The 27,576-nt window shown below is 37.2% G+C and overlaps 2 protein-coding genes across 3 annotated transcripts in view; both read left to right on the forward strand.

Moving 5' to 3' along the window:
- Positions 1 to 5,689: 5,689 nt before the first annotated feature.
- tbcelb (tubulin folding cofactor E-like b) lies at positions 5,690 to 27,021 on the forward strand (the record flags this gene model as incomplete). Its single annotated transcript, XM_081364783.1, has 8 exons — positions 5,690 to 5,826; positions 9,967 to 10,130; positions 10,889 to 11,028; positions 14,495 to 14,676; positions 15,320 to 15,576; positions 16,615 to 16,741; positions 16,892 to 17,008; positions 26,697 to 27,021. 8 exons carry the CDS (start codon positions 5,690 to 5,692, stop codon positions 27,019 to 27,021), a joined length of 1,449 nt encoding a protein of 482 aa, XP_081220909.1.
- tecta (tectorin alpha) overlaps positions 16,895 to 27,576 on the forward strand; it is a 42,014-nt gene continuing 31,332 nt past the window's right edge. For both annotated transcript variants that reach the window (XR_014030130.1, XM_081364546.1), the window contains exon 1: positions 16,895 to 17,008. The gene's annotated coding sequence lies outside the window, so the exon portion shown is untranslated. The remainder of the gene's footprint in view (positions 17,009 to 27,576) is intronic.

Below are 27,576 nucleotides of genomic sequence, written 5' to 3' on the forward strand. Positions count from 1 at the left end.
AACAAATGTAAGTATACAGGATATGTTATTCATAATTCATCCAGTATCTGCTTAGTTCTAGCTCAACGTTGCCAATATGTGTGTAAAATGTTGTCTCAGTTTTAAAATGGTATTAAAAATATAATATACATCAAATCATTATAATATATAGAGTGGTTAAAACATGTGTCATGTGTGACAGTGTCACACTACATTAAAAATGTAATCAGCAATACAATAGCTATTAGTAATACACATATGCATATTCAATTAAAAAGAAGCACCCTGTTGATAAAACTATAGCAGTTTGTTTTCAAATCATATTTCCCCCACTCACTACAGAATAATTGTAAAAATGTAAAGTTTTTTTCATAATTATAGTACATAAAATATCCATTTAACTATTACCCATTTAATAATTTATTAGTTTGTCAGAGTTTAGACATATTCTTTTATTGTAGCTAATTTACTTATTATTTATAATACTTATTTATAAGACTTCCCTTTTGACCACCACCATTGTTTAGAATACACCCTGAGGCAACAAACCAATATTTGTGTATGATGTTGGAATATACCAATATTTTATGATGGATATAATATCAGGGACCCCTAAGCTCCCAAAAAATGATTTTGTTTCCCCCAAATTTTGTTTTTTGTTTTGATTTTGGTTAATATTTGTTTAGAATACATTACGTTTTCCAAGGTCTCGTAGTAAAAGAGTAAAACATGCTTTTGTAAACAAACACCTCATATATAAACGTAATAAACAAAATCTTTACTTTTTTCATGTCAATTTACAATATGTGATTAGTGTCTGTGGTGTAATGCTGCCACCCTCTGTACTGGAGCATCAGGCTGCAAAACAAGCTGTTTCGCCAATAGGAAGTAACTACGGTAGAGCTTCGTGTTCAAAACACTGTCAACGGATCAACAACAAAAACAAGCAGAGCGAATCGCTGAACCTTTGTCATTGGTAAGCGTATCAAACAACTAAAGTAAAATGTCACACATATATTTCGCATTTTATTTATTGTGCCTGTAGATGCCGAGAGGGGCGATGCATTATAAATTAAGCCATTTTATTTGCATAACGTTAACGCACTTTAATTTTTTTTTCAAACATCCAGCATAGTAAATATCCTCTCCTCTGTTCAGCGCACGACATTTGCCTTTTAATTTCGTTGTTCGCATTTATAAGCAAAAACGCTATAAACTACATTTCGGTGCAGCCTAATGTTGTTTTTGTGATAGATAGATAGATAGATAGATAGATAGATAGATAGATAGATAGATAGATAGATAGATAGATAGATAGATAGATAGATAGATATTTCGGTGCAGCGTAATGTTGTTGTGTTAGATAACGTTAGATAGATAGATTCCACGCGCTTGTCTCGCTGTTGTTCACCTCTGTGAATGCCTAATGTTACACATTACTCTATATTTAGCTTATCGTGAAGTCATAGTGAGTTCAAATTAAAGGACATGTTTTGCGCGTTAATAAAAAAAATACTAAAACTCTAAACACTCAAAAACAAAAGCTAGTGTACATTTTAAAGAAGTTTCTATTGCAACGCTGCAGAATCTGGTCGAACAGCGCTAATCCAAAACAAACGCGTTGTCATGGCAGCCGTGCATTTGAAATTCAACAACATGTCAATGCGCAATGCGCAGCTGTTTGCAATGCATTCAAATAAACGGGTGACTCCTGACCTCAGGCTTATTTTAGAACAAGTCTAGTCAAGTTAACAGCTTTAAAAAATTGTATCTTTTTTTTTGTGTGTGTGAAACAACTGTTGTTTGAGGAGATATATAGTTATTACATAGCCTACCAATAACACTAATCGGTTTGATCAAGGTTTTTGATATTCACACTTTTCTATCTGTGATTGTTTCTTTAATATTAGGTCTAGTGATAATGTTAAAGTAACTTATCTTTTTAAATAAATAAACCAAAAACCACTATAACAATATTATTTATTTGGTTGACTTGTGTACCTTACACTATCCAAAATGTTTATGACAATTTTAAAATCCAGAGAAATCAGCAATTTTAACCAGTGTAATTTTGCAGTGTCATTGCATCCCCTGTCAATGATACATGTTACCCTCGATTTTAGAAACCATGGAAAACACCAAATACGCTTTAATATATTATGTGTTTTATTAGACAGGTGAGCAACTGTTTGGATATCGTTATCGACAGAAAACTAAACAGTCTTACTGTTTGAATGATTGAATCCCTTGTTTACTTGATTTACTGTGAGTAACATGTTTGTACCATGTCAGAGACAACACTATAACATAGCATAATCAGATCAAGTTTTATTCGTAGTAACTGTAATATAGCATTTTCTTCTCCATACAATACATTTTAAAAAATTAATTGCATGCCATTTAGCAACACAAGTCATCCAGCTTTTATGAGTGAAGACTCAGAATGTGTCCTCTGCATTTAACCCATCCAAGTTAGTGCACACACATTTGGATAGATATAAGTGAGTAGTGAGCACACACACACTGCAAACCGTGGACACACACACCTTGAGCAATGGGCAGCCATTTACTGTGGCGCCCGGGGAGCAATTGATATTTTAATATGATGTTCTAATATCGATCTTACTGCAATGTGCAATAAGTGTCTCATACCAGCCGCACAGAGTAATGTTAACATAACTTTAAAAACACAGATTGTTTTGATCAAGTAAAACATACCCCACAATTTACTTCATTAGATAAACTGACCTATATGAGTAGTAATTCTGCACTTGTGGCTGTTTCATTAGAAATAAAATATTGTCAATTTTAGTGATCAAACATAACTGTAACAAAGTACAGGGAAGAAGAAGGCGAACGTTAAATGTGACGAAAGGAACGTTAATAAAACTTTAATACATTAGCTCACCCATGAACATGATTACTAGCTGAATCCCATCATATTGCTTTCCATCGGCTGTGGAGAGGAAGATGACAACTCCCATGATTTTACACTCATTCATCAAGCTACGTCTTTGTTATTGTTTTGAATAAGCGACTTCTAGCGGCAAAACTTAATACTGAGCCTTTAAAATCAAGCCCTATAATCAAACCCTTTTTCTTAGAGCAACAGTTGGTTTGTTAATCAGGTTGTTAATCAATGGTATGTGCTTTAGTTGAAGCCATCTGATTGCATTATTTCTAAAAAAAAAAAAATTGTTTTAATAATTGTGTTTAAAGTCACCATGAAATCAAAAAAAACAAAACAAAAAAACCTGACAATTCTTGTTTTCAAATTAAATCCCACCCTACATTTTTCTCATTCCAGAAGCCATTTGGATAAATGTCACAATAGGTCAAGTCACCCTCATTTATATAGTGCTTTTAAAGATAATTGTGACCCTGGACCACAAAACCAGTCACAAGTCGCACTGGTATATTTGTGGCATTAGCTAACAATACATTGTATGGGTCAAAATTATTGATTTTTCTTTTATGACAAAAATCATTAGGATATTAAGAAAAGATCATGTTCCATGAAGAAATTTTGTAAATTTTCTACAGTAAATATACTTGTAAAAATATAATAATAACATTTATTTTTGTGAGTGAATGCAGCCAAATCGCTGATTCCAGATTTTCAAATAGTTGTATCTCGGCCAAATATTGTCAAAGCAGCTTTACAATGATAATAGAAAATTAAAGTAACAGAGATTTTTTATTTATTTTTTTTATTTTTTGTCCAGCTAAAGTTAGTTTTGATTGATTCACTTCCGTTGCAAAGATGATTTGTTATTAACTTAGGGGCCACTTACACGATACCGTTCTAACAGAAACCCTTTAAAAAATTTGTGAAAAAACAACAAAAAAAACTTCAACTGTCGGATATAAGTGCGGGCTCGGCAAAAGTGTGCATCGAGGGCGCATATCGACCGCAAAGGGGGCGCTCGCGAGCACCCTTCTGAAACCTAAAATGACAAATGGGACTCCCTAGGGCAGAGGTCTTCAATCCTGCTCCTGGAGGGCCACTGTTCTGCAGAGTTTAGTTCCATCCTGCTTCAGCACACCTGCCTTTGAATATTCAAGCAATTCTGAAGAGCTTGATGAGCTGATTAGGTGTGTTTGATTAGGGTTGGAACTAAACTTTGCAGGACAGTAGCCCTCCAGGAGCAGGATTGAAGACCTCTGCCCTTGGGTCTCATGGACTTGACGGACACAAAGTCCACAAGACCAAAAGTGCATTTAAAGTGTCCCATTTGGGACAAGGCCAGTCTCTCTGAAACAGCAAGGCTTGTGTGTTGCTCCCGGTCAGCAGTGGTGAGAACTGAGAATATACCAACAGTTGTCTGAGGAGTGACAAACCACAAACCAGCAACAGGGTGTTGGGCGCCCAAGGCTTATCGATGCAAGAGGGCAATGAAGGCTATCCCATCTTCTGAGTCTATAGAAGGTCTACAGTGGCACAAGTCACACAAAATTTGAATGATGGTTAGTGCCTATGATGACCCCTATCCACCGTCGAAAGTTCCTACAACGGGCACGCGACCGTCAGAACTGGATCTTGGAGCACTGGAAGAAGGTCGCCAATTCCGATGAGTGTCTTTATTTGTATATATATATATATATATATATATACACTGCTCAAAAAAATTAAAGGAACACTTTGAAAACACATCAGATCTCAATGGGGAAAAATATCATGCTGGATATCTATACTAATATGGACTGGGTAATGTGTTATAAACGAAAGGATGCCACATCGTTTGATGGAAATGAAAATGATCAACCTACAGAGGATTGAATTCAAAGACAACCCGGAAATCTAAGTGAAAAAATGATGCAGCAGGCTTGTCAATTTTGCTGAAATTTCATTGCAGCAACTCAAAATGGTACTCAGTAGTTTGTATGGCCCCCACGTGCTTGTATGCATGCCTGACAACGTCGGGGCATGCTCCTAATGAGACGACGGATGGTGTCCTGGGGTATTTCCTCACAGATCTGGACCAGCGCATCACTGAGCTCCTGGACAGTCTGAGGTGCAACCTGGTGATGACAGATGGACCGAAACACAATGTCCCAGAGGTGTTCTATTGGATGTAGGTCAGGTGAGCGTGGTGGCCCTTCAATGGTATAATTTCTTCATCCTCCAGGAACTGCCTGCATGCTCTCGCCACATGAGGCCGGGCATTGTTGTGCACCAGGAGGAACCCAGGACCCACTGCACCAGCATAGGGTCTGACAATGGATCCAAGGATTTCATCCCGATACCTAATGGCAGTCAGGGTGCCATTGTCTAGCCTGCAGAGGTCTGTGCGTCCCTCCATGGATATGCCTCCCCAGACCATCAAGTTTAACTGTTTAACTGACTTGATGCTATTTCTCTGATTAAAAATTGTTTTTCAATTTTTTTGAGCAGTGTATATATATATATATATATATATATCTCGCGTGGATGGCAATGGATGTGTGCGCCATTTACTTGGGGAAGTGATGGCACCAGGATGCACTGTGGGACAACAACAAGCCAGTGGAGGGAGTGTGATGCTCTGGGCAATGTTCTGCTGGGAAACTCATGTGGACATAAATTTGACACGTGCCACCTACCTAAACATTTTTGCAGTCCAGGTACTTCCCTTCAGGACAATAGTGTTCCCTGGTGGAAGTGGCCTCTTTCAGCAGGATAATGCACCCTGCCACACTGCACACATTGTTCAGGAATGGGTTGAGAAACATGATTAAGAGGCCTCCAAATTCCCCAGATCTCAATCAAATTGAGCATCTGTGGGATGTGCTGGACCAACAAGTTCGATCCACGGTGGCTCCACCTCACAACCTACAGGACTGGAAGGATATGCTGCTAACGTCTTGGTGCCAGATACCATAGGACACCTTCAGTGGTCTGGTAGAGTCCATGCAGAGGCGAGTCAGAGCTGTTTTGGCAGCATGCAGAGGCTCAACATCATAATACTTCATAGGATTATAGTTATTTTCCTGAACAAATGTGTGAAGTACTCAGTCTTGTACCTTTGCCTTTTTGTCTGATTTCCAAATACTTTTTTGCTTCAAATAAATGTTTTTAATGTTTGTGACTCACATCATCTCTGCTTGCCTTGGTTTGTGGCATATAACGCTTTAATGAAGAAAAAAAAAAAACCCTGTGGGAAAAATGAATGGAAAAATACTTATGAGACCAACACTGCTGCAAATGTGTACAGGCACCAATGCACTCTACATCGTTTCCCCGGCGACCCTACAGAGGATAAGTGGGTTGGAGAATAAATAGAATATACTTCAACAATAATACTTTCTCAAGTCAGAGACTGTTGTAGTCCCACCTAACAGTTAAAAGAGCCAATCACCATTTTGATAGAGTCATTGCAATACTCAGAATGGTGGTTGTAGGAAATGAGGTTCCACCTTTCATTTTAAATAACCAAATACTTATTTGTTTGTCAGATTTTATTCCTAAATTAAATTGTTTTTGAAATGTTATTTTAACAACTTTGTGTTTTGCCTTGTTTGAGTAGAGCAACACTTGCATGGCTGGAAATAGCAGCTAGGCATTACAAATATAGCTGCTTAATGAATATTGTTATTTGTGAATATGGTCATGGCTAAGGAGCATGGGTAGACACAAGTGCTATTCTCCTTCTCTTTACCTCTGTACAGATAAAACGTTGTCAAAATAGTTGCGGTTCACATGGCTACTCGGAAGCGATAAATAATTCTGCGAATGAGCGGGTCGTCAAGGGTTAAGCGTTAAGGGTTTTCTGTTAGAACGGTGTCGTGCCCCTAAGTTAATAACTAATGATCTTTGCAACGGAAGTGAATAGATCAAAACTAACTTTAGCTGGACAATAACCTTATTCTAGAGCTGCTGTAAAGCCAAATCAATCTCTGTTACTTTAATTTCCTATTATCACTGTAAAGCTGCTTTGAAACAGTCCGTATTGTTAAAAGCGCTGTATAAATGAAGGTGACTTGACTATTCAACAAAAAAAGTGATCCACTGGGAGTTATAATATATGGTGATCAGATATTTCACATTATAGCTGTTAAAGTCACCATGAAATCAAAAGGTTTGTTCGACTTGAAATGCTTTTAAACCATTCAAGCGCGACAAGACAAAAGAGAATGTCCTGTCTGTGTGACATACACACACGACGGACAGAAAGACACGCGCCAGAATCGAGTTCTCTTTCATGATTGAACGAACAATAACACCCAGAATTATGACAAAATGCCCGTTTTGTCGAGCAGTCTTAAATGAGTTAATTAATGTCTTAAATTAGAAAATGAGATAAGCGTGACTGCGCGGCAGATCTTAAAGTCACAGCAGCCTAATAAACCAGTTGCTGTGATGTCTGTCATTATGTTAATCAAAGAACAAAGGTAACAGAGAAAATTGTAGCTTTATTAAGGATCAATCTATACTTAATTTATTATTCATGCAGTGCCACAGGTAAATTTATTATAATGGGTTTATGAGTTCACTTAAATTAAAAGTTGTTTTTTAAAGCCTAATAAATGTTGAAATTGATATAGCTTTTAATTATACTGTTGTCACGGATATCCAAGGAATAACAACCAGGACATAGCTCAGAACTGAATAGTGAGACAGCGTGCAAACATCACACACAAACAATACCGGACAACTGAAGAGTGCACAAGGAGGAACTTAAATACATGGTGATGATGACAAAAATAACGAATTGCTGTGATGATTAGTGTTTGTGTCCATGGTAACTGGTGAGTGGTGGGAAACTAGAACAAAGGAACACATGTGACTAATGAAAACAAACCAAGAGCCCAAGATAACTTAACGAACTGAACATAATCATTCAACTGTAATGTTGACAAGACATCTGTAATGTTGAATATCTATCATAATTTATTTAATTTTTTAATCAATTTCATAGAGACATCAGTACCAGTATTATCAGTGATACTGGCCTTCATTCATTTCAAATATTCTATCTTTAAGTTGTTTCTACATTAATTTGGGGAGTAATTGTGAAATTAGTACAGTATACAAATATTAAAAACATTATTAAAAATCAAAAACTGTATCTCCAAATATTATTTAATGGACCTGAGCTAACGTGAACTAACAATGAACAGTTGTATTTTTTATTAACTAGCGTTAACAAAGATGAATAAATACTGTAACAAATGTATTGCTTATTATTAGTTAATATTAGTTAATGCATTAACTAGCGTTAACTAATGAGACCTTGTTGTAAAATGTAACCCTTTTTATTATGTCCAAAAACTGAAGTTAAACCGAGATAACAAACTGGTTCTTTATATTGCTTATCAGACACATAAACAAGTCCAGTCCTTTACTATTAGAATTTTAAAAAGCCATTTTACTATAAAAAAAATAAATAATACTTTGTCCGGTCTGTTCAGACAAGGTTTTGGAACAAGATGAATCTTGCTTTGAGGTAATGTTTGTGAGATGTACTTTGAATGGACTTCACAGGATGTTGTGACAGATATCTGTCTGTACCGGTTTCATTTCTGAGGATTAGATTTAGATCACTCCTCTGCTCGTGGAAAGATACCTACAGACAGAGTAACTCAGCAAGCCAATATTTCAGCAATTAAGATCTCTTTGTTCCTATAGTTTCTTCTGTCTATACAAAATAAGCTTGCACGTATGTCCAGAGTGCTACATCCGTCTTTGCACCACTGGAGTTTTCCAATTGTGCTTTTGTATAAAACAGCAGCATATGGGAGTCGGACAAAGCGTTATTGGATCTGATTTCAATGGCAGATCTTTCCATACCCATGCTTGTGTTATCTCTTTTAGACATCATAAAGGGATAGAGGAATGATTGTTCTGTGACCACAAGCTTTCCATGTGACACATGCGCATCATCTCATTTGTCCTTTACTCTCTATTATTTTTGCTATTTTTGAGTCAGGGGCTGTGGGACACCCCCAGCCCTGACCCACGAGGCCGCAGGTTAAGAGGTCCATTCCTGGATGCTGTATGTCCATAGCCATCGGGGGACTAGTATCAAAACCAGACAGGAGGCGAGGCCCACCATCAATGTGCTCCTATTTGATCTCCAGGTCAAATGTGAGTCAACCGGGTTCACTCTTTTGTCTTTAACCTTGTAACATTGTTTCCTAATATAGAAATCAGTTGCTTTTTAGTGTGGAGTATTAGTGTTTTGATAATTTGAACATCGATTCAAGTGAAAAAAGGATCAATGATGCTAATTTTTTGTCCTATCAATTAGTTTAAAAAAATACATTCAAATGTGAGTAGCTTTGCATATATATATATATATATATATATATATATATATATATATATATATACATTTATTTTATTTGCATATTTTAACAAAATGTTTTCACTGCTTAGTGTTTATTTTTTTTTACTTTTATCAGCAAAATTACTCATCTGGTTATGTGGTCCAGATCTTAGAAAAGACTCCCCAAAAACATAATGCTCTTTATTAAATAATAATTCATATTTATAAAAAAATTACCTTAAAATATATTTATTAAAAATGATATATTGCTTAAGATGTGTACACTCATGTATTCAATGTATAAGGGATGGTTTTCAAGGTTTTCTTTCCTTGCTTTTTAAACCACATGATATAAGTCATTAAATTGAAACTTTTCTTGTAAATGTTATATAAAAAAAACATATAAAACCAACATGAATACAAAGTGTACAAATACATGAAGTACAAATGGAACTTGGCACATGTGTTTTAAACTAGATTTTTCCTTTTTTTAATCGTGGACTGACACTGTCATTGACCCAAATGTCAGCTCTTTTAAACTTGTACTAACTGTACTAACCTTTGCCCTAGTTGAAAAATCCAAACAACACTATTCTAATGTTAGCAAATCATGTCTTTCAAGGACATGCTTGTCCACTCATCCACAAAACTGATAAAAACATGTTTGTTTTACTGGAACTGATGCTACAATCAAATGAATGATACACATACATGCTACTCTATGTTTGCTCAGCTTAAGGTGTGAGAGTGGGAGGAGAGGTGAGATGGAGACAGAGGAGACGGAAGGACGCACTTTAGTGCAGGTGATCAGTGAGAAGTACAGCCCAGAAAACTTCCCATACTGCCGTGGGCCAGGAGCTGGAGTGGTGATCCGGTCGAGTCCCCAGGGTTCACCTGTCAAAGGTCAGTTTTATTTTTGGCTTTAGGTGAAATGCTGAGACTCCTAGTTAAAGAGGGTGTGTTATATCTGGATCCTGATACACTTGTTGTTGCCATTTAACACTGTTCTGCTAAGTTGGTGGAACTGTTGAAGGGCACATGTTGTCATCATTATGGTAATGTATTCTAGGGCCAAAAACTAAAGGTTATTCCAAAGATACGAAGTTAATCCTGTAAATAAATAATGTTTTAATAAATTAAAATCTTCAAATTTTAATGAGTTTTAATCATTTAATTACATTAAACTGGTATTTAAAGTCCCCATGAAATCAAAATTGACCCTATTTACTTTGTTAGCGCATATTACTAGTCTTGTGGTGAACAATTAATCCGTGCAAGAAAATATTTAAAAAAAAATTTTTTTACCATGGTAATCTTTAATCAAAATCTGAAAATGCCCCTCCCCTCTGCATTGGAGGACCTTCTCTGATGACGTAGGTTTGAGGAATTGGTTTGGGCAACGCTTAACCACTCCCCTCAAACCGTTAGTCTGCTATGAGCAGAGATGGAGAGGAGGAGCGCTAGAGTAAAACCCTGCCCTCTGTTCAATATTCCTTTTCACTGGGAAATACGTCATAACACTGGAGAAAAGTCGTTTGCAACTTCCGGTTCACGGGGACTTTAAAATGGCATTTATATCTCTCTCTGTGTGTGTGTGTGTGTGTGTGTGTGCGTGCTTGCGTGCGTGTGTGTGTGTGCGTGCCTGCGTGCGTGTGTATTAGATCGTCTAAATCTGCCCAGCATCCTAGTTCTGGATGGTTGTGGAATTACAGAGGCCGGAGATGAAGAGGAGGTGGCCACTTTCTGTGCTCACGTGGTTGAGCTAGACCTCTCTCACAACCATTTTAAAGACTGGGGAGAGGTGAGAAAAATGTGTTTGTGTCACAAGTTTTGTCTCTGGTGTATTTACATTTGTGTATATAGCACAAAGAATGTGCCCATTCGATGTCACAATAAGATATAGGTTACACTTACTGTGAGATTCAATAATATTCAATTCATTAACATTACCTAATGCATAAGGTATCATGAACTAACAATGAACATCAACATGTACATTTTACAAACGTGTTAGTTTATGTAGAAATGAGCATTGACCAAGATTAATAAATGCTGTAAAAGTTGCATTAAAGGGTTAGTTCACCCAAAAATGAAAATTCTGTCAGTAATTACTCACCCTCATGTTGTTCCAACCCCGTAAGACCTTCGTTCATCTTCGGAACACAAATTAAGATATTTTTGATTAAATCTGAGCGCTGTCTAACTCCTCCAAAGGCTTCTAAGGGACTGAAAAGTTTTCTGGCCCAGAAAAGTTATTAAAGAGATCGTTAATATAGTCCAAGTGTCTCCAGTGGCTCAATCTTAAGTTTATAAAGCGACGAGAATACTTTTTGTGCGCTAAAACAAACAAAAATAACGACTTTATTCCACTTTTCATTTCCTTCTCTCTGGGCGTCGAGTCTTTTCACGTAGTGTTTAAGCGTAGCGCGTCTGTTGCACGTCACCACGTAGGCTCACTATTGGCCGACGCTGGTCATGTGTGTGATACGTGGTGACGTGCAACAGACGAGATTGAGCCACTGTAGTCACTTGGACTATATTAACGATCTCTTTAAAGGGTACATAACATGCACAGTTTCACCTAATCTCATGCAGGGCCGGCGATTGCTATAGGCGAACTAGGCGGTTGCCTAGGGCGACAAATGTGTTGGGGGCGCGGACGCACTCTAGTGTCGCCCTATCTACTTCCCATATTAATCATAAAATTAGAACGAAACGCGAAATAAAACATGTTTATTAAACATGATCAAAGTTCAAAGGGCGCCCCCTGAACCACACGTTTAATTACTTGTCAACCTGATTATTAGATTTAATTTATGATTTTTGTCGACCATTTCTGGATGGGCGGGGGCGGGAGGGTTGCGTTACGTTACGTTAGGGAAGTGCTCAGCTGCTGGCGCGTTGATCGAAAATGAAGCGGTCTAAACCTCTGGTGCACAGGGACGAAAACGGAGAAAGGAAGAAGATAAAAAATAAAGCTCAGTATAGAGTAAATCTTCTCATCTTAGCTGTTAAGGTGTCCAATGAAATAAATTTACTTAGTATTGTAGCCTACATCACCTAATATTGGACGTTTCATTGCTGTCACTAAGCTATAGTTACTTTGAAGGTGAATAGAAATGGCAGAAACAACTGTTAATATTTTATTATTTGAGATAGAACTAAAAGAACTTAAATATTTTAATTTTGTAGTGGTACATTATCTATAATAGCACATTGTTTGTAGAAGGTATAGTTAAACCAGTTTAATGGTCATAATTTGCTTAAATTAATCCAATTTGGTAAATATCCTTGAACATTCTTTGTAGAATTTGTGTATAAACAATTTACAGTTGATTCTTCAAGTCATAATTTGCTTGTTGAAGTGTTGGAGTGACTATTAGAGCATTTTTGTTTGTTCATCAATGAACATTCTTTGTAGCATTTTTGTATGTGCAATTTATTAGAGTGTATCATTTAAGTAATATTTTGCTTGTTGAAGTGTTGGAGTGACTACAGGTGAAACTCGAAAAATTAGAATATCGTGCAAAAGTTCATTTATTTCAATTATTCAACTTTTAAGGTGAAACTAATATATTATATAGACTCATTACATGCAAACTGTGATATTACAAGACTTTGTTATGGCTCACAGCTTATGACATATCAATTCATATCAATTCTAATTTTCTGTGATTTTGAATTTGGGGTTTTCATAAGCTGTAAGCCATAATCATCAAAATTATAATAAATAAAGGCTTGACACTTATCAATTTTCTTATGGGGGGGGGGTGCAAAAACTCAATCTTGCCTAGGGCAACCAAAGGGCTAGAGCCGGCCCTGATCTCATGTTAATCTTGAGTACCTATAGAGTAGTAGTGCATCCTTAATATCTCCAAAAAGTGTTTAGTTTTATTATATTTTAAAAGAAAAAACAGCTTTCCGATTCTCTCTGGAAAAAGCCGAGCTCCTGGAGGTGGAGCTATAGAGTCAAGCGGTAGTGCTTGATTTCCAGCAAAAGACAGAAATCTGATCCAGTTGTACTTACATGACTGGGGTCTTTTATCACTGGGACCGCTCCACGTTTTAATAGCAAACGATTTGCAAAAATGACCAGAACACACAACCGCACTTCCTACACTCCGTTGCTGCCCCGGAAAAACAAACTGCATCCACTGTTCCTGTAACACTGGGTTCTTTGGAAAGCTGAACACGGTAAGCTTTCCCTCACATCCAAATACACACTTTTTTGGAGACATTCTTGAACAAATCCTATGCAGCGCGGGCGCCGATGATTTCCTGTTGTAGCGCGGTCTCGTTCTCCTCTGGGCGACGTGTGCGCGGGCGAGCTTTTCCGAGAGAAATGCTCATATAAGGAGTTCCACTCTGATCTACGTCATTAGATCCACGATCGGAAAAAAAACAGCCGAAACTTGCACCAACCCGGAAGTAAGATTTTCGGCACAGAAATTCTCCGTTATTCGTCCAAAATATTTTTTTTAAACTTTGCCCATGTTTAGCATGAGAATCCATCTCTTTAACAGTGTAAACAACTCTGAATACATGAAACACCATTGTACCCCCCCTTTAATAACTTTTCTGGGCCAGCAAGTTTCAGTCCCTTAGAAGTCTATGGAGGAGTGAGACAGCGCTCAGATTTAATCAAAAATATCTTAATTTGTGTTCCGAACATGAACGAAGGTCTTACGGGGTTGGAACAACATGAGGGTGAGTAATTACTGACAGAATTTTTTCCTTTTTTAACTATCCCTTTAAATCATGTTAACATATAGAACCTTATTTTAAAGTATTACCTAATTTCACTAGTCTGATGTTGGTGGATAGTAAAATAAGTTTTAAAGTATGGTCACATTTACCATTGAAAATAAACATTAAAAACCAATAAAATCTAGTCATTTCAATAGGAATCCGCACATTCAGGAATTTTGAATAAGATTTTTTTAAACATTTCCCCTCACAGATTTAGCATCGGGTTCAGGTTTTGTTTAGACAAATTCACCACGCTGACCAACAGAATACTGCTTGCTTTGAAAGTGACTTCTGTCTGAGCAGTGCTGTGTATCACTACATTACTGATAGTGCACCTTTTTTGCTGGCCATATTTGGCTAATGTTACCGCACCTTTACTTTGACAAGTGTATTTTATGCACAGGTGAGACTGTAACATTCAACAGTGTGTCTGCTACCTGACACAAGCTCGACAAGACAAACTGGTTGGGTTCGGTCAGTTATTCATTCTTTTCTCTCTTTTCCTTTCCTCTATGTAGATAAGCAAGATCCTGTCTAACATCCCTAATCTAGACTTTCTCAATCTGAGTATGAATCCATTGAGAGGGTCGAGTCTGGAGCCTGGAACTGCTGAAGCATTCTCAGGCCTCCGCCGCCTTGTGCTCAATAACACGTATGTCACCTGGGACATGGTGCACACGCTTACACGAGAGACCCCAGAGTAAGTGTGTGTGTTGTAACATTTCAGTAGCTTGCATGTGCTGCTGCCCCCTGCAAACTATCAATAGCTTTTTCTTACATGGCTGTGTTTTAAGTGTTTTTTAAGTTATATTTTTTTCCAAAGCATTCATTGTTAGGACAAACATGTTGTACCACCCTAAACTCACACCAGTGGTGGTTTAGCTGGTTAGCAAGGCCTTGTAAGCCACTGCTGGTAGATTACTTAATATCTACATAATTCTTGGGGCCATAATAAATTGCAATTGACAGACATTTGAAAGTAGCCATATATAATTATATTTTTTCCAAGCAACATATAGTAGACGGTTTGCCAGTACCTGATGTTTTGGAGTGCTCTTAAAAGCATGAACTTGATTTTAATCAAAATGTTTTTAAATACTATACCAACTAGTTAAGCAGTTTTGTTAAAATATTTTTTCCAAGAAATATAAGATTATACCAAACTCAAATTTTTTGTGTTTAAATGCACTTTTTCTTTTTTCTTTTTCTTTTCTAAGAAACTGCACAGAGATTATTTTTAGCATTGTGCGGCTGCCGTATCGTACTAGTTGCAGGAAGTATACACCCATCATTTTGTCATGCACTAAATCTTGTGTGTTTTTCTTGTGGTTGTATGTATCTAGGCTGGAGGAGTTGTTTCTGTGTCTGAACGAGTATGAGAGCGTGAGTGTGTCATCAATATCGTACCCATCCCTGCGCCTGCTGCATATCACAGATAACCAGCTGCAGGAATGGGTGGAGGTGCGTAAGCTGGGCCTCATATATCCGGGCCTGGTGTCTCTTATCCTGGCAAACAACTCTCTCTCGTCTATCCACGAGCCTGAGGACTCCCTACATAGACTCTTCCCCAACCTGCGCAGCATAAACCTACACAACTCAGGTGCATAAACACCATCTCTGTAGACAGAAAATCAGAAAGGGGGGGGACAATCATTTTCCTTATTTAAGGAATTATATAAATATAGGATGTAAAAGAATGTATGGGAAGAAAAGAAAAGAAAGAATATCAGTAAAAGTAAAATTAATGATGACATTAATAATAAATAAATAAAAACGTACAGCCAAAAAATAGGGGTTCACATGAATTGTGCACTGTATTCCAAGTCTTCTGAAATAATGCAATTTATCTGTATGAGGAACAGACTTAAAAAGTTGTAATTTAATGAAAATCCACTGCAGGTCATCAGCTTTCTGTGTAAATATTTTTAAGTACCTCTCCTAAATAATCATGTAGTATATCTCAATGCTGAACTTACTTAAGCTGGTCAGTGACCTGCTGTATAGCCAAAACAAATGTTGTTGCTTTAATTTCCTATTATCACTGTAAAGCTGCTTTGAAACAATCTGTATTGTAAAAAGCGCTATATAAATAAAGGTGACTTGACTTGACTATTAAAGGGTTAGTTCACCCAAAACTGAAAATTCTGTCATCAATTACTCATGTCCCTAATGTCATTCCAAACTATAAGATATTTGTTCATCTTCAAAACACAAATGATATTTTTAATGAAACATGAGATTTCTGTCCCCTTCCGTCAATTGAAAGTCCATTCTACTAAAACTATGATACTTCAAAAACTTCATAAAAACAATGCACACATTATCCATATAAATCGAACACGATCATTCTATAGGATGACCAGATTTAATTTATTAGATTAATTCCAGCATAATTTATCACAGCACATCTAATATGATAAAGGGAAGCTCAAAATGTGCTTGCTTGATGCAATTTGAACTATCAAAGTTGTGTGGAGTGTCAATGGAGGGGCAGAAATTAATTTGTTTTTCGAGGATGAACAAAAGTCTTATCTGTTTGGAACGACATGTGGGTGAGTAATTGAATTTAAAAAAAAAAAAAATTGGTGAACTAACCCTATAGATTATTAGCTAATATGTAGTTTTTGTGTTATTTTAGGTCTAAGTCGCTGGGAGGATGTAGAGAAACTGAATTTCTTACCAAAGCTTCAAGAGGTCAGAGTGATGGGTATTCCTTTACTGCAGCCCTACACCGATCAGGAGAGACGTTGTCTTATGGTAGCACAGTGAGTAAACGTACACAAAAGTAGCACTTTTGCAATTGTTAATAATTGTTAGATATGATTACAAAAATCAGCGAGGAATTATAAATGTCCATGCATTCATGCACTCCCTCACATACACACACAATCTTGTCCTTCTGCTGTGTTTTGTAGGTTGCCTAATGTGACTGTACTGAACGGCAGTGTTGTCACTGATGGAGAAAGAGAGGATGCAGAACGCTTTTTCATCCGCTACCACCAGGACTGCCCTGAGGATGAGCTACCACAGAGGTAACCCCACACACACCCTTTACACCACCACACTCAATAAACTTAAACTCTTTCAATCTCTTTCTCTTTAAAGAACTATATACAGTAGATCCTAGAAAATGACTGGTGCCTGTGTTATGGAAATATATATAATTTAACCAGTCTCTAAAACAAACCTAAATAAATAGCTTATTTTTATTCCTTCATAACTGCAAACCCAAGTCTTATCTGTGACTCATATTATCCATTTTCCCACAGTGTAATATGTTGATGGGGAAAATAATTTTTTTGTTCCCGATCACATCTGACTAGCCCTATGGTTACTTTCTGCAGTTGTAGTCATTCCCAAATCAGTATCTTTTAATTTTTGAATATCCACAAAATAGGTCTATATAGAAACAGAGGGTCCTACAGAAATTGACAATTTTACAATTTGGGTGTAAAGTCCCGTTGAAACAGAAGTAGCTTAACTTTTGTGTCGTAAAGTACATCCTAGTAAAACAGATTATCGAGAAAAAAATGTAATGTTGGGTGGAGGCAGATCAGCTGAATGCTGATTAAATTCTATTAAATTCTAAATAATGGGCTGAATAAGTGTTTTTCTGTAATTTTGGTTCTCTTACAAGTCATTCCTCAAACACTGAAGGTTAGTTTAGTCCTTGCAGTTTTTTATTTGTCAGTATTGCTTATTCAATTGAAAGTGGTAAAAGTAGTTAAAGTGGCTTTAGTTTACAAAAACTTTTTCTTTTCTTTTTTTTTCTTTTTTTGCTTCAATGTAATAAAATCTCAACAATGGGAGAGAGCAGCCACCTCTTTCCGGCTTAGCAAAAATAGCCTCCCTCTCTCTCTCTCTCTCTCTCTCTCTCTCTCTCTCTCTCTGGCCATGTCTTAAGTATCATGGTGGCCATCCACTATTTTCAAACCTGTTTTCCTGCCACTTCTTTTTCTTTAGTTTGGTGCCTCCAGTTATCCAGGTGACATTTAACTCTCCCATCCCTTATGTCTTACTGCCTCCCCCCTTTCCTCATTGATTCTGTTTTTTGGGGGGGACTTTCAGGGAACATTTTGGTGGGCCTTTCGAGGGATATTTTGGAGGGTCTTTGCAGGTCAAAGACATGGAAAATGGATCACCCACGTTCTTTTGCACAACCCATTCCACTTAACCTGAGAGAGTGTACGGAGGACTTTTTCAGTGACTACGGCAAGCCCTAGCTTCCAGCAGGGGATTCTAACCTTTGGGACACAATGTGTCCACTCTCTCCCTCCTCAAAGACGCCTTTGTACTGGAATACTCCAATCAGAAAATCGATACACAAGGTGGCAGCTTTATTCGTTCTTCCCCTCCTTACATCCCCCTCTCTCCCTTCCCTGTTCTTCTCTCCTGCCCCTTTTCATTTGCTTTAGAGGGGATTGAATTAGCTGGAGGATTTTTTCGAAAGGGGATGGAATGACGTCCCTGACTCAGTCTCTCCTATTTTTCCGTTGAGCGATGGAGACGCTGTTTCCTTTGTTCTGGAATGGCTCTGAGACCTAGTGTCTAAACAGTTATGACACAGAACTTCCCGCTCTAGCTTAGCGATGTCACAATGAATTTTGGACTGTGCGATTATTGTCTGATAAAAGATCACGATTTCTACAATTATTGCAAATTTACCTTTTATACAACAATAAAAACACCCACAAAAATATCACAATTTTATTTCAGCATTTGTTAGGATATTCAGTTAAGATCTACATTGCTACTTCAAACTGAAAACAATTTGAAAACAAATACTTGTATTATAATTGTTTTTTTTCTTCTGTTGAACACAAAATGAGATATTTAAAAAAATGTTGGTAACCAGACAATTGACGGTAGTCATTGACTTCCATAGTATTTTTTTTTCCCTACTATGGAAGTCAATGGCTACCATCAACTGTTTGATTACCAACATTCTTTAAAATATATTTTGTGTTTAACAGAAGAAAGAAACTCATACAGGTTTTGAACAACTTGAGGGTCAGTAAGTGATGAAAACATTTTTGGGTTTACTATCCCTTTAAGTAAAAATAGAATGAATAAATAATAGAATATGTATATTTATTAAAAAGCTCCTCTTAAGTGTTCATTTCCCTAGGGAAGTAACATGTTTACGGACACTGGGTGGCTTCCCTGAGGTGAAAAGCATTGCATCTTTCATCTTTCTAGTAGTAAAGCTGGAGAGATGATCGGTTCACATGCGCTCCGTTTTGCCATCAAAACGGATGAGCATCAAAATAGCTTTATTATTTGAATTTTGTGATAAAAAATACAGAATTTGAAAGCTGAGACCTTGTTTTTATCAAAATAAAGCTTATTGCGATTAGTGGACAGGAGGCGTGCTACAAATAAGGTAAATAATATTTTCAATGTTTGTAAAATTATTACCTTTATCTGGGCGTGAATCTCTGAAAGGTGGTGATCCTTTAGTTGCTGTAACAGATTAGATGGGTTTGTTGCATTTGCTGAAACATTTTTTTTCATCTGCATGTTTTGCATATTGTATACCCGTCTTCAACCACTCCTGAATAATTTTAGATTGTCAAAATGCTCCCAAATACTTTATTTAATTTGCTTCTTTGGTGGATACAATTTAGGGAGATAGAGTTATTTCACCATGTTTTCATTTTGAGAATTTCACATGTGCTGAAAGCTCATGCTATGCACGTGCCCCACCTTACCTAAACAATCACATATAGTGAACTCAGCTAATAGTCTCACAGAGCATCCAGGCAGAGGACACAGCACACGCAAGTAGTTGATCCCAGTTTGAAAACCCATTTTCATAGGGTTCATACAAGGTGCTTAAAGTGCTTGAAGTACTTGAATTAGATTTTTTTTTTTTTTAAGTCCTGGAATACCCTTGAAAACAGACATATTTATGAAAAGGTACTTGAAAAGTGCTTGAATTATTGAAAGACAATATTCAATATATGGCTATGAACATGATAATGCTCATATATTTGATGCAGCTTTTTATTCTTCAGGTCAGTCATATATTCATGGAATAAAATCAGTTTGAATGAGGAAAGTAATATCTTTGTCATACTATCCTTTCAATGGTTAAGGGGATTCCCCATGACTGGACAGCGCTGGTCAATGGAATGATCTCGTTGAAGGGAAGCATCAGATTCAGCTTCACCCAGGATCCGCTTTGCTTGTCAGTTGCCCCTTATAAAGTGTTGTTCAAAGTTGAAGTAATTCCCTCTCTTACATCCTTGCTTCCTTCCAGAATGAATCAGCAGTTTTCTAATAAATGGTCTAATTCACTCTTAAAGTCAGTCCCTTGCCCCCACCTACTGGTGTAACTTGCACTGAAGTTGTTGATAAATCCCCATCAACAACACAAAGTACAGCAACAACATTTTAATATAAAATATTATTTATTGAACAATAATAGCCATTATAAACTTTGTATTTAATATATATTATTAAATTAGTTGTAAGCTGAATTGTGAATACCTTATATTTGTAATTTGAGTTTTAAAAAAAACAACTCCTTAAAAAAGTAAAATATTTTTAGTGCAAACAAGTCATTAGATTGCAACATAATTACTTTTAATTAGTTACAATGAAATGCTTTACATTTAACAAAGGAAATCCTTTGTTTTCCTCTGTTATTACATCATTAATAAGAATCGTTTATGCCCTCTTTCTATTTGTTTTTCTATGCACTGAAGTTCAAGGGCTTTGGATTCCCATTCTTAAAGTTGCCACAGTCATTCCATAATTTGCATTTACTGCACTTTATTTGTACCATTTTGTTTTATTAGTATATTTTTATTTATCTATTTACTTTAAAGATATTGTTTGATAAGTGATTTATTTTATTGTAGTCCTTGAAAACAAAAAAGTGCTTGAAAAGTCCTGGAATTTCATTTTACAGTATCTGTACAAACCCTGATTTTCATGTTTTTTCCAATTTTAACCATAACTTCCAAATTCTTACGGTTTAATAATAGTGACCACCATTTTAATAACGGTTAATTGTGAAATCAGGTAATCGCAATATCCCTACTCTAGCTATAGAAGGTCGGGAAACTGGAGATGTGGAAGTGGCCTTTCTCAGAAATAATGTCCTTTTATAATATGTCTAGTATCAGTGTTACAGCTGGTGGTTGTAGATAGGCACACAACGATGAAGATGAATGTCAAAGTAAAGACTTTAATAGATAATCCAAAAGGAAATCATAGAGCAGGGCATAAACAGCGCAACCGCAATGAAACACATGATAATAAGGGAGATAATTGCTGAACATAATGAGCAACCAAGACAACAAACGACTAACTCAGGCAGAGGGTGGTGAAACACAAAAAAGTCCAAAGTAACAGAACTGTGACAATCAGTCTTTTTGCAACCTTTGAAAATAACCCTCTCTTAAACATGTGCTTATTAAATGTGCTCATGATAACGTTAAGCAGAAAAAAAAGATAAAGTCGGCACACCACGGCTCCAACAAAACAGAACTTTATTGACAGACTCTCACAAAGGTATCCCCAAGATTCACCTTGGTTTAGTTATATTGTGGCCATGATTGAACTAAATTAAATGAATTAGGTGAATGAATTAGTACAATGTGGCCATGAATTAATAAGTTGTTGAATCAATATCATCCAAAAATGAAAATTCTGGCATCATTTATTCACCTTCATGTTTTTCCAAACTTGTATACGTTTCTTTCCTCAGTGGAACATCAAGGAGACGTTTAGCAGAATGTCTGAGCTGCTCTCTTCCATAAAATGAAAGCGGATTAACCTTTGTTTATTACATGGCTCTGTGGAATACTTGATTTTGATTGGTCAATCGCGCCATCCAGCAGTATTTTATTCCCAGATAACAACCGCTGAAAACAGATAACACAGGCTCATCCATGTTACTGAAGTCAGCAGCGCTATACGCTTGCCAGGAACGTTTTTTCTTCGTGCTTTTTCTTTCTTCAGCTTTTGAAAAGCGGTCTGGAGCTCATCAACAGCCTGACTAAGTGAAGATACAACTGAGTAGATTACAGTATCATCTACATAAAGATGAATTTGAGCTGTAGGCATGTTCTTACCAATGTTATTTATGAAAACAGACAATAGAACAGGAGCTAAAACGTTTACCTTGGGGGACTCCCTTAGAGATTTCCAAAGAACTTGACTTATATCCATCTGTATATATATATATATATATATATATATATATATATATATATATATATATACACAGTATATATTGATTGACAACTGTGTGCACATGGGAAATGAGGTTTTGGAACATTTCCCATGTGAAATCTAAGTGATTATGTGTGAATCATGTAGTGACGTTTTCCACATGTGAAATTCATGTGTTGTTGTTTTTTTGTGTGTGTGGTTTTTTTTTTTTTTTTTTTTTTTTGTAAGGGTATATTTATTGTTTGAAAGAAGAAAGAAAATCTTAAGTGTTTCAAAAGACATAAACCTTTAATGAAAAAGTGAACTATTCCTTTACAAGTCACTTTTTAATTTGTTTCTTCTTGTGCCCACCGGGACCACTTCTTCAGAGACTTTATTTCCAACTCCTATGTAAACTAAAACCAAGGTACACTGAACCTAATTTCTGACCTCCTCACACCATCCACTTCCTCTCTCTTTCTTTTTCTCTGTCCCTTTCTGTCTGTTTCACTGGAGGGAAAACCATTTTCCCAGAGGGATGAGGTTGAGATGAGAGTTGGCACTAGAGGGTGAAAGGGCAGGTGCAGAATTAGATGGCAAACTCTAGATATGGGCTAAGGTTGCCCCCTTTTTGAACCCAGCCTGCTCTTGCCCCCACCCCTTGGGTGCAGATCAGAGCTTAGGCTATGTTACAGACTTTGTGATAAAACACTGAAAAGATCTGAGAAATAGTGAAAGAAATGGACAGAAAGAAATTATGCCTCTCTGACCTCAAACACACCTTTAGACTGGGCCCTCTTTGAATGCATGAGACGTAACAAATGCAAAGACCCATTCAGCCTAATTTATGAGACTCAAACTGTGGTAGCATAAAGTAATGGATAGAACCATTTGAGAGACTTTCAAAGTGATTTCACAGTAACCTTAGTCGCATTTACGGTTGCTTAGACATAAACTTTAGGCATAAGTAGGCATGAGACTGTTATCTTTATAACGCTGAAAAGATTTTGAGATTTGAGCGCTGGCTAGTGTAATTCAAACCCTTCACTGCTTGATTGCTCACATCTATTTCCTAGATGAGGCTTATATGCATTATTTGGTGTATACTTATGAATATCTTTCCGAAACTATTTTATAGGCACTAGATTAGCTATTTGCACTGTTAAAATGTTAAATACTTTAGCTTTAGTTTAGTTGTACCAAGGCTGCCAAACAAATTGGTCCTAGTTACCCTCCATTAGGCAACTGTGAGGTACATTATTTACATAGTGTAGGCTATATAGGTAAGAGGGTGAAATAGGTGAAGGAGTCCTATACATTCAACAGCCTTTGAGTAACTAAAACCTGAGCCATGGCCATGGGCACGTTGATCCTCCCTGGAGTAATTGGAAACACAGGAATGATAGCAGAGTGGAGGAAGCAAAGACAGGGATGAGAGGAGGAGAGTGTGAAAGAAATGAAAGGGGATATTGGTCTTACTGTCTTAGAGTAACCATAGCCTGGGACCTTGTAGACATTTTGATGGTAAATGACAACATAGGGGCCGAGAAGAGAACAAGGATGTAAGAAGGGAAATGTATAGGGAAAATCTAAGTGCATCACTCTTTACAGACAATGAGAAATTTAAGAAGATAAGTGGATGGAGTAACCAGGCTCTTTAGCATCCATCATGGTAGATGTTGATGCTAAATATGTCATGATAGAAGGATTCATAGACAACATAGACAAGTCTTGTTCCCATTTAAGGGAACAAATCTCTATTTATGTTTTAATGAATTTAAGGGTATTGTGGCGTTTACATTGAGATTGTGATAGCTCGATGTGAAGGACCTGGGTTAATAACGCTTGGCAAATCCAACTCAAAACATTTCTTTTTTGACATGAACAAAATTAGACTTAAATGCATTTCAGTCTGAGTGATCAGATTGAATTTCAAATACTTTTTTCGTCAGTCAGGACACAACATGTATGTAACATCATACACAATGTGCAGTAGTGTCTACAGGTATATCCAAATTAATTTAAATTCAATTTCATAATAAATCAGAGCTGTTGTCAGGAGGGACAACTGATAAAATTGTCCGGGGCTCACTGAGGCCAAATGAACGGGTTTCACTCATAAAAATCTTATCATGGACCCTGTAGGGAACTTTTGAACACTAGCATATGCAAAAAATATATAGTAATGACTCTTGTTTTTTTGTCTCTTATTTTGTCTTGTGTAACTTTCAGTTGGAAAAGAAAACAATGCTCTTGGTCTCATGCAACCACTTACATCATTACTAGAGCAACCCATGCAGATATTTTAGATATTGCCTACACTGTTTAGGTGTAATTGATGCAAACTGATGCAAAATGACAGTCAGTCCTAAAGACTGGATAACACAGATTCCAGTTGTTTGGGGTGTGAACAAAGCCTAAGATTTTGTATCTCTGCGGTGCCTTTCAAAGAGGCACTTACCCCAGGTTCATTCAGGGTGACTGCCACTATAATACATGTACTGAAGTTGCTTTAGATAAAAAGCCAAATTGCTGACGAGTAAATAACGAATGAATTTCCTTGGGTCCCAGGAGATATGTGTGATGTTAAGTTGTAGATATCTAAATATTTAGCTAATGGTGATTGTGCATGTTATCTACCTGAAAACAGATCATGTTGTTTTTTAGGCCATCAACAAATTCAGTATCTACAGTAGACTCACTGTATGGCTCTACTATGAACACTGCATGGTGGCGACTGTCCGGTCCCATCTTCGAGACTGATCTAAGCACTGTTTGAGGAATCCAAGGCAGCTATGTTATCACAGTGAACACCCATTCGCCTTCATTTAAGGAGCTTAGCCACACTAAATGAGACCCTTGAGTGAGACTGTTCTTTCTCTCAGACAGAGTGGCACTTTGTATAGAGGGGGCAGTATTCCCATGGTGAAGGCAGGGAGCCACAGGCACCTACCCAGGCTCAGGCTCTGCTTTGTGGGGAGACTTTTCTGGACAGGCAGGGGAAATTACTTTGATTGGCTGTGTCGGTTACTGTAGCCCTCTAAAGCTAAAAGACTTTTTTGTGGAGATTTTATTTAATTGTCCCTGCCGATCTCCTCTTATCTTTCCCACAATCCTTCAGCAAGATGGGAAAGAAGGGAGGACAAAAAGGGGTAGTGGTGAGAACTTTCTCACAGTTTAAAAACTCAGTGTGCTGTACAAGCACACAAACAGGTATACAAATACACAACCATGTCTTCTCACAAACACACAACTCTATGGTCACTTTTTTGGTGCATTGATATACATTTCGCCTGTAAATTGGTTTGTAGGAGTTGTCTTTCTTAAACATTTAAGTGTGATTGACATTTTTGATGAAAACAACATGTCAACATACCAGGTTTTGCAAGCATTTATCAAATACAAGTTAGCTTTACCTTTCGTAGACCATTAGTTCTGTTCCAAAACTTTGTGAGTAGACTTGCAAGTCCAGGGCCTTGCAGCTGCCTTCTAAAGCAAGAAACCTCACTTTGAACTAAATAAAAAATTGGAACAATCTACATAGGTAACATCTCACACACATTGCGTTCTAATGTAAAAGTATGATAAACTTGACCCCACAATTGATTCCAATAGTGTTAGCATATTGCTAAGCTAACTCAGTCCTGTAGCACTCTGTCCACCTCTTTCCTGAACACGGAAGTCTCAGCCGATTCATAGCGGAATTATACTTTACATTTTTGGTCTCCAGTGTTTCTAGAGAAATTAGCATATTTTTATTAGCTGATAATGTAACGTTAAACCTATGAAAATGGTTTAAAACAGCACATGGCTCCATAGTGCCATCCCTTTACAGTGGCGCAATGACTGTTTTTTTGTTAGTGACATACCCATCAAAGTTTAATGAGTGCGTAGATTCTCTTGTTAGTCTTTGGCATAAAATGCATGGCATATGGCACCATATGGACATTCTTTTCAGATTTGCATACTTCAGGAATTTCTTCTGTTTATTGCAGTTGTGGTAACCAACAACAGCACAGCATAACCCTGCGCTTATGTTTAATTAATTCAGACGCTCTTTTCACCCCGTTTTAACAATAAGTTCCTATGGGGACTGGAACAAGACAGCATTCAAACGGAGGTTAGAATCCTTCATGGCGGCGCTCATCGTTTACTCAGGAAAAAGGTAAACAGCAGTCGTTCTTTAACACTGGTCCTGAGGACCCAACACTGCACATTTGAATCAATATTATCATCAGTAGTTGTAAAAGTTGTATTTACAGTTTGGCCAAAACGATTTAAAAGTAAGCAAAATGTTGCTGCCTACTGTCTGGAATAATAGTCTGTGCGAGTATGCCTATGATGGTTCAAAAGGCTTTCTATGTAGGCAGTTCACTAGGTTTTAGAACAGAGCTATTGTATATTTTCTCTATGTTTGTTTTCTTCAGTCTTTCTGTCTTTTTAACTCAAATCCACTCAACATTTTGTTTTAACATAAAGCACAGCTTTGCACAGCTGCAAAAATAGCATGGGCTAAACTCACATGGTTCTTTCCTCACTGCTGTCCACTCTTTTCAGGTACCACACTTTGGTAGCACACTATGGCCGCCTTGCCCCACTTGCGGAAGTGGATTTGCGCCCTCTCTGCCATGTCCAAGTAGAGGTGCATTTCGGGGACCAGACAGAGCCCCTAGCGCTCAGATTGGATCAGACAGTGGGAGACCTAAAGAAGCAGTTGAGAGCCGTGGTCCAGCTACCTCCAAACAAGATACGTGTGTACTATATTGACCGGCAGCTTGGCTACGCGTTAGAGCCTCAGGAGATGAAATATGGAGCTCGAGCACTTCATTCCTACAGTATACGAGATGGAGATGAGATCTTGGTGGTGCCTAAGACACAATGACTGAAAAGAGATCAACAGCTGGGCACTGTTTGGGAAAAAAATTACGATGTTTCCACATTTATTGGAATACCATCTTCCAATTAAGGCAATGTGAATGCTGTGAACAGTGCACAAGTCCACATGCCTTATATTTACAACAGAGAAAAACTGCCAATTTTTCCCAGCATCTTCAATCGTATATAAAATAGTTTTAAAAAAGAGATTTTGGATCAGGATTAAAACCCCTTTTTTAACTTCCACTGCTCTGTGGATGTATGTACAGTATGTATGCTAAAAATGTGTGGACTTAATCATTTTCATTGATGTGTGTTTATTAGACAGCTTCTCAGGAATTACCGTCAACCCCATACATGCCTCTACTCTAAAGAGTATTTTACCATTTATTAAAGGTGGGGTGGTGGGGGGGATTACATTGTTTTGGTAATTATGTGAGTTGGGCTTTGTCTCAGCTCCTCAGCATGGATAAATATGATGGTTTGAGGTACAGGCAATCATTTTATAAGAGTGAATGTCATTAAGAATGTCTAAACTTGCCCCCTTCTTAACGTCTTAAAG

Source organism: Scardinius erythrophthalmus (assembly GCF_964197995.2).
Source record: "Scardinius erythrophthalmus genome assembly, chromosome: 5".
NCBI lineage: Eukaryota > Metazoa > Chordata > Actinopteri > Cypriniformes > Leuciscidae > Scardinius > Scardinius erythrophthalmus.